The sequence below is a fragment of the Salmo trutta genome, chromosome 7, assembly GCF_901001165.1.
Source record: "Salmo trutta chromosome 7, fSalTru1.1, whole genome shotgun sequence".
Classification (NCBI taxonomy): Eukaryota; Metazoa; Chordata; class Actinopteri; order Salmoniformes; family Salmonidae; genus Salmo; species Salmo trutta.
The window spans coordinates 26,344,199-26,364,604 of NC_042963.1; the positions used below are offsets into that span (position 1 = coordinate 26,344,199).

Below are 20,406 nucleotides of genomic sequence, written 5' to 3' on the forward strand. Positions count from 1 at the left end.
GATGGAACGCTGACTTGCTGGCTGACCTTTGTACATTTGCAATAAGTTTAAACAGTGAAAAACCATCACCAAATGGACACGATGAAATCAACACAACGAGCGATGGAGAGGAACCACTATCACTGCCCGGCCATCCTGAGTTCATCGGGCCAGTCAATTCTGCATTTCTGCAGTATTTTTGAGCATGTCAAATTTGTTATGGTAAATACCCATTGAAAGATATTGCAAATGGACAGCCGTGCGCCTGGTGATTGGAACGGGTTACTAGGAGCACATTTTTTAAATGGTTTTGAATGCCTTTAGGAGGGTGCAAGGGGTCCACTGCTCGGTAGGGAGCACCCCCACCCGTGCCCATCTAATAGGGGGTGCCCCTGGTCATTTGGACGTTTTTCAAAAATCGTTAAAAAACAACAGAGTCCCACTTCTCTCTCGTCATACATTACATAGACCTTCTAGGTTGATTCAGGGCTTAACATAGTGATATAAATCATTTGGGCAGTATAAATGCCATTTGGACATGGTTCACTGACTTTTGGGTTCAGAAGCCGACTTCCTATGATCATATATGGCAAATGGACATAACATCTTGATTTGGCACTTTCAATACTTATATATTGCATTTGGACATTTCTTATTGCATTTGGCAATGGTTCACTGACTTTTGACTTCCTATGATAGCATATTAAAAATGGTCAAAACATACGCCTGATGGACAACTCAAAATATGCCAAAGGTATGTTCATACAGTTGTTATACATGAATAATTGACCAAAAAAAAAAGCACTTTTTAAGAGGGTGATAAAATAAAAAATGTATTTTCAGATTTCCAAAATTTTACACTTGGGACTTGACCTTATGTCCATTTGCAATATGAACATTTACGGTGGAGCGCGCTCACCATCTTTGGGATTTTTGCTGTATGACACTTGGCATTTGCCATATGCAATATGGTTTGAATTAATTGCCGTACAATTGAGTGGTATTTGCAATCGTGTTTATGTTTCGCCCAATGGCAATATGTTGACATTCATTTTTGTCCATTTCAGGGGGGTATTCCCTTACCCTTGCTTGTTGTAAACATATATAAACTTGTAGAAAAATAAATTAAAAAGATAGACAAACAATAAACACATTAAATTATAAAACAGTTCGACAATAGAGCGAGAGGGAGAGAAGAGAAAAGAGAGAAAGAGAGAAGAGAGCGAGATCAGGTGTGTGTGTGTATGTATAAGTCCGTATGTTGTAAGCAAGCATGTAATTGAGTACATGTGTGTTCATATCCACTTCATAATGTTCAGATATCTTTACAGTTCCCATACCTTCTTTTTTTCGTAATCTGAAGTCCCCGTAGAATTTAGTACAGCCACGGTGTTATGGAGCTGTCTCGGAATAGCTGTCCATCTATAAAAGAGTTTGTCCACAATGACAAAAGGCACGCCTACCATCCTTCCTTTGTTGTCTTTCTACCAGATGCAGTCTCTTGCGACGTTCGTTTATCTCCCTTAGAAATTGGTCATTGAGACCGAATTTGGTCCCTTTAAGCTCCCTTCCTCTGTAGTGTTCAAATTTTGCGATGATCGGTCGGGGACCCTTGGTCTTGTCGCTCCGAGCTCCAAGTCTGTGTACTCAGTGGAAAGCCACCTTGTTTACAGTCTCTATAGGAAGTTGCAAGGCGGAATCCATGTTGGAATCGTGGATTTTTCCCTTGGCTGTGAGTGTCTTGTTTTCTCTTTGGAGCTTGAGAATTTCACTCTGGCTGAACTCCAAACTCCCCCTCAGCCCTGCTACCTCCACACACACATTTTCCAGTGTTGCATGGATTCCAGCCAGAGCACTAGCCTCTACCTCAATGGTAAGTAAATTGTCTGTATCTGTAGATTAATCTGTTTTTCTTTTTTTTGTCGGGTTAAAGTTATTTTGTGAGGTGGTCGGATCTTTCCATGTTGTTCCTCCATAGCGTAAAAGCTGTTGGTACTCGTCGATTTCCCTCAGGATCTCCTTAGTATCCAGATTGGCTCTATACTGCAACCAGTTGTTTTACAAAAAGATAACAAGGAGTCTTTCCCACAACAATGACAGGTGTCTGTAGTACAGCCAGCTAGCACTTGCGGAATCCACGCAAAAAAAAGGACCACAAATTTACAGTCCCAGCCATAAAGGCTAACCGCGTCGTGGAATCTTTAGCAACAAAACTTTAGTTCAGATGAAAATCGATTTAATGAAAATGTTTTAATGAAGACAACAAACCGAGTGTAGACTGTACAATGTCCTGTTGCGCGCTCTGATGACGTATGATGATGTAGGCTCCAATCTCTTCAATTCAAAGCCTCCCCCTTCTTCCTCCAAACATAACTATGGTCAAACAGTTCTATTTTTGTTTCATCAGACCAGAGGACATTTCTCCTCCCATGTGCAGTTGCAAACCGTAGTCTGGCTTTTTTTATGGCGGTTTTGGAGCAGTGGCTTCTTCCTTGCCGAGCGGTCTTTCAGGTTATGTCGATATAGGACTCGTTTTACTGTGGATATAGATACTTTTGTACCTGTTTCCTCCAGCATCTCCACAAGGTCCTTTGCTGTTGTTCTGGGATTGATTTGCACTTTTCACACCAAAGTACGTTCATCTCTAGGAGACAGAACGCGCCTCCTTCCTGAGCGGTATGACGGTTGAGTGGTCCCGTGGTGTTTATACTTGCGTACTATTGTTTGTACAGATGAACATGGTACCTTCAGACATTTGGAAATTGTTCCCAAGGATGAACCAGACTTGTGGAGGTCTACAATTTATTTTCTGACATCTTGGCTGATATCTTTTGATTTTCCCATGATGTCAAGCAAAGAGGCACTGGGTTTGAAGGTAGGCCTAGAAATACATCCACAGGTACACCTCCAATTGACTCAAATGATGTCAATTAGCCTATCAGAAGCTTCTAAAGCCATGACATCATTTTCTGGAATTTTCAAAGCCATTTAACCTGTCTGGGGTATGTGGGACGATTTCGTCCCACCTACGTAACAGCTACTGATATTCCAGTGGCGCGATTTTTGAATCGTTAGAAATACTATTACTTCAATTTCTCAAACATATGACTATTTTACAGCTATTTAAAGACAAGAATCTCGTTAATCTAACCCCACTGTCCGATTTCAAAAAGGCTTTACAACGAAAGCAAAACATTAGATTATGTCAGCAGAGTGCCCAGCCAGAAAAAATCAGACAGCCATTTTTCAAGCTAGCATATCATGTCACATAAACCCAAACCACAGCTAAATGCAGCACTAACCTTTGATGATCTTCATCAGATGACACACCTAGGACATTGTGTTATACAATACATGCATGTCTGTTCAATCAAGTTCATATTTATATCAAAAAACAGCTTTTTGCATTAGCATGTGACGTTCAGAAAACGCATAACCCCCGGCAAACTTCCGTTGAATTTACTAACAGTTTGCTAAATTACTCACGATAAACGTTCACAAAAAGCATAACAATTATTTTAAGAATTATAGATACATTACTCCTCTATGCACTCGATATGTCCGATTTTAAAATAGCTTTTCGGATGAAGCACATTTTGCAATAATCTAAGTACATAGCCCGGCATTACAGGGCTAGCTATTTAGATACCCACCCAGGTCAGCATCCACCAAAATCACATTTCCTATAAGAAAAATGTTCTTACCTTGCTTGTTCTTCATCAGAATACACTGCCAGGACTTCTACTTCAATAACAAATGTTGGTTTGGTCCCAAATAATCCATCGTTATATCCAAACAGCGACGTTTTGTTCGTGAGTTCTAGAATGCTTCTTCCCGGTTTCGCGCATGGCGCATTGGCGTGTCAAAAATGTCTAAATATTCCATTACCGTACTTCGAAGCATGTCAACCGCTGTTTAAAACCAATTTTTATGCCATTTATGTCGTAGAGAAGTGATAATATTCCGACCGGGAGTATGCATTGAGCCTAAACAGCCGAATAAAATTTCTCCTCAGAAGCGACTCATGCACGCGCATCATTCAAAGGTCCTCGGAGCATCCACTTACAAAAGGCGATAATATGTTTCAACCTGAGGCTCCCTCGTAAACCTTCAGTTATTTCGCGGGCTCTGAGAGCCTATTGGAGCCCTGGGAATTGTCACGTTACAGCTAAGATCCTTACTTTTCAATAAAAAGATGCAAGACGCACGACTCCTTGTCAGACAGGGTACTTCCTGCTTGAAACCTTGTCAGGTTTTTGCCTGCCATAGGAGTTCTGTTATACTCACAGACACCATTCAAACAGTTTTAGAAAATTCAGAGTGTTTTCTATCCAAACCTGAACAATAATATGCATATTCTAGCTTCTGAGTTGGTGTAGGAGGCAGTTAAAAATGGGAACATATTTTTCCAAAATTCTCAATACTGCCCCCTAGCCCAGACAGGTTAAAGGCACAGTCAACTTAGTGTATGTAAACTTCTGACCCACTGGAATTGTGATACAGTGAATTATAAGTGAAATAATCTGTCTGTAAACAATTGCTGGAAAAATTACTTTTGTCATGCACAAACTAGATGTCCTAACCTACTTGCCAAAACTATAGTTTTTCAACAAGAAATTTGTGGAGTGGTTGAAAAATGAGTTTTAATATATATATATATATATATATAAAAATCAATAATGACTAGCTCAAGAATTAGAATAAGTGAAAATTGTCATCTTATCCAATGGATTCTGTAAATTTTCTGGTAAAAAATGGAAGTTGCAAAAACACAAGTTTGCACACCCTATTTTAATTTGCTCTATGGCTCAGGTGGCCAAGTGTAGGCTATGGCGAAAAGCAGTTTGACTCATGACGAGGTAGATATTTACAGGCATTTCTGATTAATAAACATGCTGGTGGGTGATGACATTCAAAGAAAACCCAGCCCTGAAAAGAAATGTAGACCACAAAGTATTAGCACGTCATATCAAAGGGAAACACAAGGCATTGACATAAAAATAAATCAGAAGTCCCCACTTCAAGCCCAAAATACACTGAACAAAAAATATAAATGCAACATGTAAAGTGTTTATCCCATGTTTTATGAGCTGAAATAAAATATCCCAGAAATGTTCCATATGCACAAAAAGCTGATTTCTCTCAAATGTTCTCATCCCTGTTAGTGAGCATTTCTCCTACGCCAAGATAATCCATCGACCTGACAGGTGTGGCATATGAAGAAGCTGTTGAAAAGCCATGATCATTACACAGGTGAACCTTGTACTGGGGACAATAAAAGGCCACCTTAAAATGTGCAGTTTTGTCACAGATGTCACAAGTTTTGAGAGAGCGTGCAGTAGGTATACTGACTGCAGGAATGTCCACCAGAGCTGTTGCCAGAGAATTGAATGTTCATTTCTCTACCATAAGCTGCCTCCAACATCATTTTAGAGAATTTGGCAGTACGTCCAACCGGCCTCACAACTGCAGACCACGTGTAACCACGCCAGCCTAGGACCTCCACATCCAGCTTCTTCACCGTGCTGAGGAGTATTTCTGTCTGTAATAAAGCCCTTTTGTGGGTAAAAACTAATTCTGATTGGCTGGGCCTGGCTCCCCAGTGGGTGGGCCTGGCTGCCAAGTGGGTGGGCCTATGCCCTCCTGTGTGGCTCAGTTGGTAGAGCATGGTGTTTGCAATTCCCACGGGGAACCAGTATGGGGAAAAAATGTATGAAATATATGCATTCACTACTGTAAGTCGCTCTGGATAAGAGCGTCTGCTAAATGACTAAAATGTAAATGTAAGGCCAACCAATGGCTGCAACCCTGCCCAGTCATGTGAAATCCATAGATTAGGCCTAATGAATTTATTTAAATTTCCTTATACGAACTCTAACTCAGTAAAACTTTGAAATTGTTGCATTTTGCCTTTATATTTTTGTTCAGTATATATCATACTTTGACTAAAATGATGACTTAATGACTTCAATTATTGTCCAACCTCATGGGTAATCTCTGGGCATCATCTTGTGGTACTTTAAACCACATCAGGCAACCACTTTTGAGGTCTTGGAAAAATATCTGCTGTATCTGCCGTTTAATTCAATTGTACACCAGCAAGAGCCCATTTACTTGGCTAGCTTTGTTTCTGTACTGTACAATGTACAGTATTGTACATATGATGGCAGAGTTTGCAAAAACAAATGACCACCCGTTTGATAGGCTATAAATCTTAATGAAAAAAATAATTGAATTGGGAAGTTTTTTTGGGGATGTCGTAGAAATGACTGTTTTGGCATGCTAACTGGCTACACAACACACACGGGCACACACAAACAGGCCTTACTTCCTCAGAAAGTTGCAGGAAATACAAATCACTGATTTATTTTTATGAATTATGCAGAACGAGTTAAATTTAAATACCCTACCACTGTTGTTCGTCTGTGAGCTGCACCACATGAAAACCAATTGTTTGAGCTGTGCACTCTTGCTGCCTGACCAATGATATTCTTCTCAAACTAAGCTATGAGTGCGGTGCGTGTGTAACACACATTATGTAACACACACATTATTTCACCTTTATTTAACTAGGCAAGTCAGTTAAGAACAAATTCTTATTTACAATGACTGCCTACCCCCCTGGCCAAACCCTTCCCTAACCCGGACGACGCTGGGCAATTGTGCACCGTCCTATGGGACTCCCGATCACGGCCGGTTGTGACACAGCCTGGGAATGAACCAGGGTCTGTAGTGACGCCTCTAGCGCTGCAATGCAGTGCCTTAGACCGCTGTGCCACTAGGGACATAGTAAGGTGTATGTTGATCGGCTACTGCTGCCACAATTGCCCCTTTTCTCCCTTCCTCCTCTCCATCTCTGCTAGGGATTTCTGAGATTTTTGATATGTAAAAAAATCTTAAGCTAACAAGTGGTACGCTTTTTGCCTTTTTTCTAACAAGGGGTATGGCCTACCCCAATGCACCCTCTCAATTCGAGCACCGCATGTAGGAGTGTGTTTCAAAGAGCACTCTTTTTTGGACAAGTCTGAGAGTGAGCTACCTGCATCTCTGCTATGTATTTACCTGTGTGTGTGTGTGTGTGTGTGTGTGTGTGTGTGTGTGTGTGTGTGTGTATGTATATATATATATACACGTGTTTTTGCGCTCTCTCTTACTTAAGCTGTCTGGGTTCACAGTCCAGGCCTGGGAGGAGCTGTCTGGCGGTCTGTCTGACATCATCGCTGTCCACCAATAGGCTGCGGCGGTGCTCAGCGTGCACAATGGCCACTCGCATCCACTCCATCAGGGGCGGCAGCAGCAGGAAGGGCCTATGGAAGACACAGAATGGTGTTACAGAACAATTCACACCCCATCAATACCTGTATCCTTCAGAAAGGGGCTATGGAGAGAGAATTCCCTATTCCCTATTTAGTGCAGTAATTTTGACCAGGGCCCATAGTGCTCAGTGATAGGGTGCAATTTGGGGCGCGTGTTATTATATAGCTCCCTTATAATGTAATATCTTCTATTTTGCCCCAAATATAAGCTCCAGGAAGAACCAGTTAAGGAAAGAAGGGCTTGTGTCCCAAATGTGTAAAACAGGGCTTGTGTCCCAAATAGCACCAATAGGACTCTGGTCAAAAGTAGTGCACTATTTAGGGAATAAGGTGCCATTTGGGACATAACGGGGCTGGATGGGAAACCAATCTGTCCCAAATAACATCCTGTCTTGAAAGAGGAACTCCAACTTTCCAGTCTAAATATGCATTTACTAAATGTAGCAAGTGATTTAGCTACCCAGGAGAGTTCAGGGAGAGAGAAAAAGTGAGGGAGAGTCTGTTCTTTCCTTTTTGAGTATCTCTGGCTCAGACCTGAAGACCAGCATTTAGCAGGATGACATCTCCTGACCCTGAACACCACTTGTGTGTGTGTCTGTGTGTACATCCTTGTGTATCTTGACTGGAACGAATTGCAAAAATCGCTGAAGTTGGAGACTTATATCTCATAACTTTAAGCATCAGCTATCTGAGCAGCTCACCGATCGCTGCAGCTGTACACAGCCCATCTGTAAATAGCCCATCCAACTACCTACCTCATCCCGATATTGTTTTATTTACATTTGTTTTGTTCTTTTGAACACCAGTATTTCTACTTGCACATCATCATCTGCACATCTATCATTCCAGTGTTCATTTGCTAAATTGTAATTACTTCGCTACTATGGCCTATTTATTGCCTTACCTTCTTACTCCATTTGCACACACTGTATATAGATTTTTCTATTGTTATTGACTGTACTTTTGTTTATCCCATGTGTAACTCTGTGTTGTTGTTTTTTGTTGCACTGCTTTGCTGTATCTTGGCCAGGTCGCAGTTGTAAATGAGAACTTGTTCTCAACTTGCCTACCTGGTTAAATAAAGGTGAAATAAAACATTTAAAAAAAATAAAAATCTTCCGCCTGCTAGCCATGTAATAGAGATGGAAGAGGTCAAGGGGGTGAGACCAGTATAGAACCAGAGTGTCATTGATTCTTGCCCCCTTCCTTCACCCCACCCTCTATTCAACCCCCCCAAACCTGTACCTGTTAGCAACTACCAATTTCCCCCAAACCTTTTAAAATCCCACCGACGCCCTACCCCCTATTTCCTAATCACCTGCCCATCAATTGCCTACACACACTCACAGAACTTCCATCCCCCACCCTCAGCTCCCCCCTACCAAGCTAACCCATAGCTGCAACCCCCAACTTCAATTATTCAAACCCCCCAGCCCCCATCGGGGCCCCTGGCTGCCTCTCAACTGTCAGCCCTCGGTGACAGCAACAGAGACTTTCCCTGTTCTGTCACTCTATGTGAATGCACTGGAGCTTTATCTAATTTTCTCTCCCTCTTTCTGTCTCTGTCACTAGAGGATGATAAGACAACTGAATGACAGTATCAATGCTAGCCGACAATGCTAATGAAGTTTAAGAGTACTAACAATGAGAACAATGTGAATGAGGCCACCTTGGAGTTGCCTGGTGAGCCTCGCTCAGTCTCATACACAGAGTGTAGATGCATGAATGACACCACAGGTGTTCGGGTGCTCATTATCCACAGTCAATATACACTACGGAGACGGTGTGTGTGTTCGTGTGTCTCCAGGGCGTTGCTCAGAATAACATCACAGCAGGAGTGTGTGTGATTACAACATCTTTAGAGATGAGGGAGACAGTGTTCAAAACACTCATTACTATCACTGTTGCTGCTTCACACGATCAAAGAGTGCAATAAAACAATACAACTCCTCCTATATTGATGTTTTATTGTCACATACTCCGGATACATGCAGTGAAATGTGTTGTTTTACAAGGTCAGCCATATTAGTACGGCGCCCCTGGAGCAAATTAGGGTTAAGTGTCCTTTCTCAAGGGCACTTCAAAAATATTTTTCACCTTTACGGCTTTTCGAACCCTCTAACCACTAAGCTACGTGCCGCATATACTCCTATTATTTAATACTGGCTCTGTAATCCCATCTATATTTAAATATAACAGCAAACACAGACATTAATATACAAGAATCCAGATAGAGCAAGTAGTGATATTGTTGATGTGTTTGTGAGTGAGGGAGGGAAGGAGGGAGTTAGGAGGGAGAGAGAGAGAGATATTACCATATGACAGACCACATATTCACCCTGCACACCATAATTGACAAACAAACCAAAATAAAAGCAAAGTCTTCTCATGCTTTGTTGATTTCAAAAAAGCTTTTGACTCAACTTGGCATGAAGGTCTGGAATATATATTGATGGAAAGAGGTGTTGGGGGAAAAACCTACAAATTATAAAATGAATGTACACAAATAACAAGTGTGCAGTTAAAATTGGCAAAAAACTTGCAGATTTCTTTCCACAGGGCCGCAGCTCGAGCCTAAACCTCTTCAACATATATATCAACAAATTAGCGAGGGCACTAGAACAGTCTGCAACACCCGGCCTCACCCTACTAGAATCTGAAGTCAAATTGTTTGCTAATGATCTGGTGCTTCTGTCACCAACCGAGGAGAGACTACACCAGCACCAAGATCTTCTGCACAGACACGGTCAGACCTGGGCCCTGACAGTGAATCTCAGTAAGACAAAAATAATGGTTTTCCAAAAAAGGTCCAGTTGCCAGGACCACAAATACAAATTCCATCTAGACACTGTTGCCCTGGATCACACAAAAAACTATACCTATCTCGGCCTAAACATCAGCACCACAGGTAACTTCCACAAAGCTGTGAACGAACTGAGAGACAAGACAAAAAGGGCCTTCCACGCCATCAAAAGGAACATAAAATTCAACATTCCAATTAGGATCTGGCTAAAAATACTTGAATCAGTTATAGAATCCATTTCCCTTTATGGTTGTGAGGTCTGGGGTCCACTCACCAACCAAAACGTCACAAAATGGGACAAACATCAAATTGAGACTGCATGCAGTATTCTGCAAAAACATCCTCAGTGTACAATGTAGAACACCAAATAATGCATGTAGAGCAGAATTAAGACGATTCCCGCTAATTATCAAAATCCAGAAAAGAGAAGTTAAAGACGTTGAGACGATAGTTCCAATCTATGTACGTTGAAAATTGCTGTGCAATGTGCTTTGCTTTATAACTCAAATTCCAAATTCTCACCTGTTAGTCCTCCCCCTGCTTAAACATGGGCGGTGCTCTCTCTCTCTTGCTTTCTCTATTGCCTGTCTCTGACTCCTGCCATGACAACGAAATGAAATCCAAATGTAGGAAATACATTTTTTGTTATAGCACTTGTGCTACAGTCAGCAAAGTTGAGTAGTTAAACAGATAGAGAATTCTAACAAAAATTCTCAATTGATGACCTGTTCGTCCTCTCCCTGCCTTAACATGGGTGTTGCTCTCTCTCTCACTACCGCCATTATCATATGACCAAATACCATTATCATATGACAAAAATGGCTGGCCTTAACCATGATGGAGTTAGCTTATTAATATTAATTAGATTCTGCTTTTATTAGCTAAATCATTTATTTACTGGCTGGCAATATGTATAGCTAGCTAGCTGATTACATAAACTTAGCAAAAAAAGAAAATGTCCCTTTTTCAGGACCCTGTCTTTCAAACGTAATTCATAAAAATCCAAATAACTTCACAGATCTTCATTGTAAAGGGTTTAAACACTGTTTCCCATGCTTGTTCAATGAACCATAAACAATTAATGAACATGCACCTGTGGAACGGTGGTAAAGACACTAACAGCTTACAGACGGTAGGCAATTAAGGTCACAGTTATGAAAACTTAGGACACTAAAGAGGCCTTTCTACTGAGTCTAAAAAACACCAAAAGAAAGATGCCCAGGGTCCCTGCTCATCTGCATTAACTTGCCTTAGGCATGCTGCAAGGAGGCATGAGGACTGCAGATGTGGCCAGGGCAATAAATTGCAATGTCCATACTGTGAGACGCCTAAGACAGCACTACAGGGAGACAGGACGGACAGCTTGATCATCCTCGCAGTGGCAGACCACGTGTAGCAACACCTGCACAGGATCGGTACATCCGAACATCACACCTGAGGGACAGGTACAGGATGGCAACAACAACTGCCTGACTTACACCAGGACTGCACAATCCCTCCATCAGTGCTCTGACTGTCCGCAATAGGCTGAGAGAGACTGGACTGAGGGCTTCCAGGCCTGTTGTAAGGCACGTCCTCACCAGACATCAACGGCAACAACGTCGCCTATGGGCACAAACCCACCGTTGCTGGACCAGACAGGACTGGCAAAAAGTGTTCTTCACTGACGAGTCACGGTTTTGTCTCACCAGGTGTGATGGTTGGATTCGCGATTATCGTCAAAGGAATGAGCGTTACACCGAGGCCTGTACTCTGGAGCGGGATCGATTTGGAGGTGGAGGGTCCGTCATGGTCTGGGGCGGTGTGTCACAGCATCATCGGACTGAGCTTGTTGTCATTGCAGGCAATCTCAACACTGTGCGTTACAGGGAAGACATCCTCCTCCCTCATGTGGTACCCTTCCTGCAGGCTCATCCTGACATGACCCTCCAGCATGACAATGCCACCAGCCATACTGCTCGTTCTGTGCGTGATTTCCTGCAAGACAGGAATGTCAGTGTTCTGCCATGGCCAGCGAAGAGCCCGGATCTCAATCCCATTGAGCACGTCTGGGACCTGTTGTGTCGGAGGGTGAGGGCTAGGGCCATTCCCCCCCAGAAATGTCCATGAACTTGCAGGTGCCTTGGTGGAAGAGTGGGGTAACATCTCACAGCAAGAACTGGCAAATTTGGTGGAACTTGTTCAGTTTATGTCTCAGTTGTTGAATCTTATGTTCATACAAATATTTACACATGTTAAGTTTGCTGAAAATAAATACAGTTGACAGTGAGAGGAAGTTTCTTTTTTTGCTAAGTTTAGTACCAGTCTATTATGAATTGTACAGTGTAGTTAGCTAGCTAGCTATGTAGCTATTCATTAATTTACTTACAGTCCTCTGCACTCCCAAAATTAATCTTATGTCATGCACTTTTGTCCTCTTTGGTGTTGGCACTTCTATTTTGGGCACTAGCTACTTTTTCACTAGGGTGAAAACTTGCTCACGGAGTGCTGCTCTTCTAAAAAATTCCTGACAGCTGAAAATGCCCTAGTTCTTCCATGTTCTGCATACTCACTACACATGTCACGCATTGAGCATGTTTGGGATGCTCTGGATCAACGTGTACGACAGAATGTTCCAGTTCACGCCAATATACAGCAACTTCGCACTGACATTGAAGAGGAGTTGGATAACATTCCACAGGCCACAATTAACAGTATGATAAATTCAATGAGAAGGAAATCTGTAGTGCTGCATGAGGCAAATGGTGGTCACCCCAGATACTGACTGGTTTTCTGATGTACTCTCATACCTTTTCTAAAGGTATCTGTCGTCCCAGTCATGTGAAATCCATAGATTAGGGCCTTATGCATGCATTTCAATTGACTGATTTCCTTAACTGTAACTCAGTAAAATCTTTTAAATTGTTGCATTTACATTTTTGTTCAGTATACTGTTGCTACCTCTCTTGAGCAAACACCACAAAGAGAAAGAGAGAGAGATCGCGGGTAGTGTGCGCTGCTGAACTGTTCCTGCAGACCAAAGCAATACATTGCAGACCGATGAAAAGGGAAAGAGGAGAGGAGAAATTGCGAGTTTCTCCTGTACTCCTTACATGCTGGGCTAAACTTTTTTTCCTCTTTACCATGAATGGTCCGACATAGAAGAAATTGCGCATTTCTCCATTCTCCTTACAAGCTGGGCTAAACTCTTTTTCCCTTTGCCATGAACGGGTGGGAGATCCAATCATAAAATGAGGAGCACTGTGTCGCAAAGCCACATAAAGCCAGTAGCTCCCTGACGCTTTACAATGGGGATTATTTTCCCAATCAATCAAACTCATCATGGTATATTATTGGGGGGGGTCAAATTGACTGTTTTTTATTGTTGTCTATCACTTGTTTTCTTTGGTGCAAATAAATAAACTGTGCATGTGTCTATATCTATAATTGTCAGCAGGATCACTCTACTCTGTGTCACTTTACTGCATATTAGTTATGACAGCACAAACAACACTCTGGCTCTCAGCCCAGAGCCGTTTCAAATAAAGCATTTTCATCTCCAATACTAAACACTCTTATTGATTCACCAAAAAGCTGCGCTCTAGATTAAACCAATCGGAAACCAGTTCCACATTCCCAGAGGTGCTGTATAAAAGGAAAATAATCCCCCTATCCTGGTTGATTGAATGGTCTACTTAATTTATGGCCCTCTCGTATCTGAACAAGAGGCCTGAAAAAGGACTCTCTCAGCAGCTTTAAGACAAGAATGGTGTGTGTGTGTGTGTGTGCACATGTTTGTCCTTGTATGCATGAGTGTGTGTGTGCGTGCATCGGTGTGTATACACTCCACTGCCAGTGACCCACACAGGAAATTAGACGGAGCGTGTCTGTCTGTATGTACCCCACCCATCATCACCCTCACAATCTGTCCCCATCACCATGTTACTCAACAACACACACACACACACACACACACACACACACACACACACACACACACACACACACACACACACAAAGCCCCCAACCTTTCACAGTAACCGGTGTCCCCTCTGTCCATCAAAACCAGATGCCCGCTTTGGACTGAAACTAAATAACATGAAGGCTACTCCACCACTAATCCACTTGCCTCCAAACACTATCCCCCATACTAGTGTTGTCACGATACCAGAATTTCGATTTTGATACCGATACCAGGTTTAGTATTACAATACTCAATACCATCACGATACTTGATACCGAAATGAAACCACAAAAAATAAAAGGCATATTAGCTAAAAGTCACAGAATGGGATAAACTCAGATAAACTCAGTTACTGCTCTGTTCAATTATTGGGAATCTTTTGAGTTAAATATTTTTACATTTGACAATTTTTATGTGTATTTTTTAGAGACAGCCATGTATGCATTAATGAATAGATTATACAATCAATTTGACTTCGCTTTTACCAATCTAACCACAAAACAACATAATGGTAATAAGTTATTTGAATGGTAAATCTATTGATTAACTGGGTAAATCAAGATGTAGCCTAGGTCTATTCACAATACAGGTGAATGCATTGAGTTATTTGAGCTTGTTTTAGTTGATTTCATGGGGCTACAAAATCGCTTCTATTTAGGACACGTTTTATTGGCAACTGCGAGGAGAACAATATCATTTTATTGAAGTGATCAACAACATTTGCATAGAATAAGCAATCTCTTCTTATATACAGTAGGGGGAAAAAGTATTTGATCCCCTGCTGATTTTGTACATTTGCCCACTTACAAAGAAATTATCAGTCTATAATTTTAATAGTAGGTTTATTTGAACAGTGAGAGACAGAATAACAACAACAAAAATCCAGAAAAATGCTTGTCAGAAATGTTATAAAATGATTTGCATTTTAATGAGGAAAACAAGTATTTGACCCCTCTGCAAAACATGACTTAGTACTTGGTGGCAAAACCCTTGTTGGCAATCACAGAGGTCAGACGTTTCTTGTAGTTGGCCACCAGATTTGCACACATCTCAGGAGGGATTTTGTCCCACTCCTCTTTGCAGATCTTCTCCAAGTCATTAAGGTTTCGAGGCTGACGTTTGGCAACTCGAACCTTCAGCTCCCTGCAAAGATTTTCTATGGGATTAAGGTCTGGAGACTGGCTAGGCCACTCCAGGACCTTAATGTGCTTCTTCTTGAGCCACTCCTTTGTTGCTTTGGCCGTGTGTTTTGGGTCATTGTCATGCTGGAATACCAATCCACGACCCATTTTCAATGCCCTGGCTGAGGGAAGGAGGTTTTCACCCAAGATTTGACGGTACATGGCCCCGTCCATCGTCCCTTTGATGCGGTGAAGTTGTCCTGTCCCCTTAGCAGAAAAACAACCACAAAGCATAATGTTTCCACCTCCATGTTTGACGGTGGAGATGATGTTCTTGGGGTCATAGGCAGCATTCCTCCTCCTCCAAACACGGCGAGTTGAGTTGATGTCAAAGAGCTCAATTTTGGTCTCATCTGACCACAACACTTTCACCAGTTGTCCTCTGAGTCATTCAGATGTTCATTGACAGACTTCAGACGGGCATGTATATGTATTCTTGAGCAGGGGGACCTTGCGGGCGCTGCAGGATTTCAGTCCTTCACGGCGTAGTGTGTTACCAATTGTTTTCTTGGTGACTATGGTCCCAACTGCCTTGAGATCATTGACAAGGTCCTCCCGTGTAGTTCTGGGCTGATTCCTCACCGTTCTCATGATCATTGTAACTCCACGAGGTGAGATCTTGCATGGAGCCCCAGGCCGAAGGAGATTGACAATTAGTTTGTGTTTCTTCCATTTGTGGATAATCACACCAAATGTTGTCACCTTCTCACCAAGCTGCTTGGCGATGGTCTTGTAGCCCATTCCAGTCTTGTTTAGGTCTACAATCTTGTTCCTGACATCCTTGGAGAGCTCTTTGGTCTTGGCCATGGTGGAGTGTTTGGAATCTGATTGATTGCTTGCTTCTGTGAACAGGTGTCTTTTTTACACGTAACAAGCTGCGGTTAGGAGCACTCCCTTTAAGAGTGTGCTCCTAATCTCAGCTCATTACCTGCATAAAAGACACCTGGGATCCAGAAATCTTTCTGATTGAGAGGGGTTCAAATACTTATTTCCCTCATTAAAATGCAAATCAATTTATAACATTTCTGACATGCGTTTTTCTGGATATTTTTGTTGTTATTCTGTCTCTCACTGTTCAAATAAACCTACCATTAAAATTATAGACTGATGCTTTCTTTGTCAGTGGGCAAATGTACAAAATCAGCAGGGGATCAAATACTTTTTTCCCCCCCACTGTAAAAGTGTGCACTGTCTCTTTAAGAAAGAAATTACGTAATTTGCGAGGCAGAACGTGGCTGTGGAATCTGACTTTGTGGCTATGGAATTTTGTGGAAACCAGACGGGAGGGCAAGGGAGACTAAAAAGTTAAGAGTTTTTGGTGGCGAGGGAGACTAAGTGATGTTTTTTTGACAAATCGGCAAATTTTGCTTTACGGTTAGCATATTATCACAAACAAAGTTCTAAGGTACTGAATTGATGTTTGCTTCAGTTGTAAGCTAGCAAGGAAAGGTAGTCTACAATTAAAACTGAAAGCTACCGGTATCATCTTGCTCTGTAAAGTGTTCTCGGCTGGTCGGCCATTGTTTTGGGAACAGTAATGAACAGTTTTAACGTTTTTACATGCCGTGCATGCATTATTCAAGTGTGTTAGCTCCCCACTTATTCTGCACAGAAGTTAACACAGACTCTGGGCTCAGTTAAAACAGGGCTAAAGACCATTCTCTTTAGGATGGCTTTCTGTGGATAGATGTGCTCCTTGGTTTCCTAGTCACTTGTAGCGTCACCTGTGTTCTTTTTGTCAGGTGCCATTTTTTTTCTATTTGGTTTTAATTTAAAATGTTATGCACTTTGAGATTATTCTGTATAATGAAAAGTGCTTTACAAATGTAATAAATTATTATTAATAACAATGCTGACAGCACTATGATTATTAACAAACCAGACAGCACAAGCAATGAATGAGGAACTGGAGCAGGCACTGCTCTTCGCGCTATAAAGGATATGTGCTGATAGACTTGATCCTCTCAAATCACATGAGACACATTTGACAGAAGTTTTTTGTGTATCAAAAAAGTACCGAAGTTTCGGTATACCGTGCAGCACTACCCCCCCCCCCCCCCCACACACACACACTCTCCCACACAAAGCTGGTTTTGTACTAAAATCACAGATTACAAAAACTCTTGGAGACAGTAGAAGTTGACTTCGCATACACTTTTTAAACAAACATATACAGTGCATTCAGAAAGTATTCAGAACCTTTTGACTTTTTCAACCAAAAAATTAAGTTACAGCCTTTTCTAAAATTGATTAAATAAAACATTTTCCTCATCAATCTACACACAATACCCGATAATGACAAAGCAAAAACAGGTTTATAGAATATTTTTTGCAAATGTGTTAAAAATAAAAAACTGAAATATCTTCACATAAGTATTCAAACCCTTTGCTATGAGACTCGAAATTGAGCTCAGGTGCAGCCTGTTTCCATTGATCATCCTTGAGATGTTATTATAACTTGATTGGAGTCCACCTGTGGTAAATTCAATGGATTGGACATCATTTGGAAAGGCACACCCCTGTCTATATAAGGTCCCACAGTTGACAGCGCGTGCCAGAGCAAAAACCAAGCCACGAGGCCGAAGAAATTGTCCATAGAGCTCCGAGACAGGATTGTGTAGAGGCACACATCTGGAGAAGGATACCAAAACACTTCTGCAGAATTGAAGGTCCCCAAGAACACAGTGGCCTCCATCATTCTTAAATGGAAGAAGCTTGGAACCACCAAGACTCTTCCTAGAGCTGGCCGCGCGGCCAAACTAAGCAATCGGGGGAGAAGGGCCTTGGTCAGGGAGATGATCAAGAACCTGATGGTCACTCTGACAGAGCTCCAGAATTCCTCTGTAGCGATGGGAGAACCATCTAGAAGGACAACCATCTCCTCAGCTCTTCACTAATCAGGCCTTTACGGTAGAGTGGCCAGACGGAAGCCACTCCTCAGTAAAAGGCACATGACAGCCCGCTTGGAGTTTCCAAAGGCACCTAAAGGACTCTCAGACCATGAGAAACAAAATTCTCTGGTCTGATGAAACCAAGATTGAACTCTTTGGCCTGAATGCCAAGTGTCACGTCTAGTGGAAACCTGGCACCATCCCTACGGTGAAGCATGGTGGTGGCAGCATCATGCTGTGGGGATGTTTGGAGACTAGTCAGGATTGAGGGAAAGAGAGATCATTGATAAAGTCCTGAGCGCTCGGGAGCAGGTTCTCAGACTGGGGCGAAGATTCACCTTCCAACAGGACAACGACCCTAAGCACACAGCCAAGACAACACAGAAGTGGCTTCGGGACAAGTCTCTGTATGTACTTGTGTGGCACAGCCAGAGCCTGGACTTGAACCCGATCAAACATCTCTGGAGAAACCTGAAAATAGCTGTGCAGGGATGCTCCCCATACAACCTGACAGAGCTTGAGAGGATCTGCAGAGAAGAATGGGAGAAACTCCCCAAATACAGGTGCGCCAAGCATGTAGCGTCATACCCAAGACTAGAGGCTGTAATCACTGCCAAAGGTGCTTCAATTAAGTACTGAGTAAAGGGTCTGAATACTTATGTAAATGTGATGTTAAATCATTTATTTATTTTTATTACATTTGCAGAAATGTATAAAAACCTCTTTTCGCTTTGTCATTATGGGGTAGATTAATGAAGGAAAAAAATATTTAATACATTTTAGAATTAGGCTGTATTGTAACAAAATGTGGAAAACCTCAAGAGGTCTGAATACTTTCCGAATGCACTGTATATCCATTATCAGTGTATTTTACATTGTAATAAAGCCAATGCAGGCTTATCACAGTAAGGTGTGTGCACCCTAACCCCTGACTCCTCATCCTACCCCTCAACGGCTGATCTTAGATCAGAGATCCTAGATTTAGAGCCAATGAGATGTAAATACAAACAGGCTAGACAGAGTTTAACTGACCTCTGATTTGTACACAGCACGTGTCTGGACTCATGTAGATCTGTGTCCATTACAACTACAACAGATCTGATAGCAATCTAATAACGAGAGAGACTCAGACCTTGGGATTAACCATATTAAGATGCCCTCAATCACAGATCTAGGATCAGATTACCTTGCTTCCACACATAAATGTAAACATTACAAAATGGAAAATATCTGACCCTGTATCAGTGTTAAGGGGCAACTTTATCTCCCCACTTTTTATCATCACTACACATTGTCCAATTAGACACAGCCACTTTTTACTGCTAGAGCCTGTGTGTGCGTGTGTCTGCGTGTGTGTGTGTGTGTATGTGTTTAGGGTGGTCTGGGGAGTCGAATTACTCATGCTTTGGAAGCAGAAATTGTTGGTTTGGGAAGGGAGAGGAGAGGTAAGGAAAGGGTAAAGTAAATTGGTCATGAACATCTCTCACTGATGAAAGTTGTTGTTTACATTAACTGTATTTAGTGGGATGACTCAGTGGCATTAAAATATACCACACATGTACAAAAGAATGCACACACACACACACACACACACACACACACACACACACACACACACACACCCGCACACACACTTGTAACAGACGCACACAAACACACACACATATTAACACAATGCTTTCATGGCTTTGTCTGTTGAATGTTGAATTAATTCTGTTCCTGTGATAAGACGTGTTGAGTAGAGTTGGGGTCTGCTCAAATGTCTGATGTCTTGGGCCACACAGAGTTGTGGTTAGAGTTTACAACAAAATGTTAATGGAGGTTTCTGGAGAGAGTGTGAGGGGGAGAGAGAGAGAGCAAGAGAGCGAGGGAACATTATGGTGGCATCACACTATAATTATTGTCAGATACTAATTGTACCTCACATCTCTCACTCACACACACACACACACACACACACACACACACACACACACACACACACACACACACACACACACACACACACACACACACACACACACACACACACACACGTCTGGTGGAATGGAGAGTTTTGTGTGGTGTTATTTTCTCTTTGATAATAATGAGGAGAGCATATTTGCTCTTTCATCTCTTCAGTAGGTTCTATGATTGAGTGTAGTCTGGTCCAAGGGTGTGAAGTGAACGGAAAGGCACTGGAGCGACGAACCGCCCTTGCTGTCTCTGCCTGGCCGGTTCCCCCCTCTCCACTGGGATTCTCTGCCTCTAACCCTTTTACGGGGGCTGAGTCACTGGCTTACTGGTGCTCTTT

General features: G+C 42.1%; 1 protein-coding gene across 2 annotated transcripts in view; it reads right to left on the bottom strand.

Moving 5' to 3' along the window:
• The window catches only part of abtb2b (ankyrin repeat and BTB (POZ) domain containing 2b), a 154,496-nt gene that overhangs the window by 17,394 nt on the left and 116,696 nt on the right, over window positions 1-20,406 (bottom strand). For both annotated transcript variants that reach the window (XM_029758478.1, XM_029758479.1), the window contains one exon: window positions 7,134-7,286. In XM_029758478.1, the coding sequence (XP_029614338.1) occupies window positions 7,134-7,286 (153 nt within the window). The remainder of the gene's footprint in view (window positions 1-7,133; window positions 7,287-20,406) is intronic.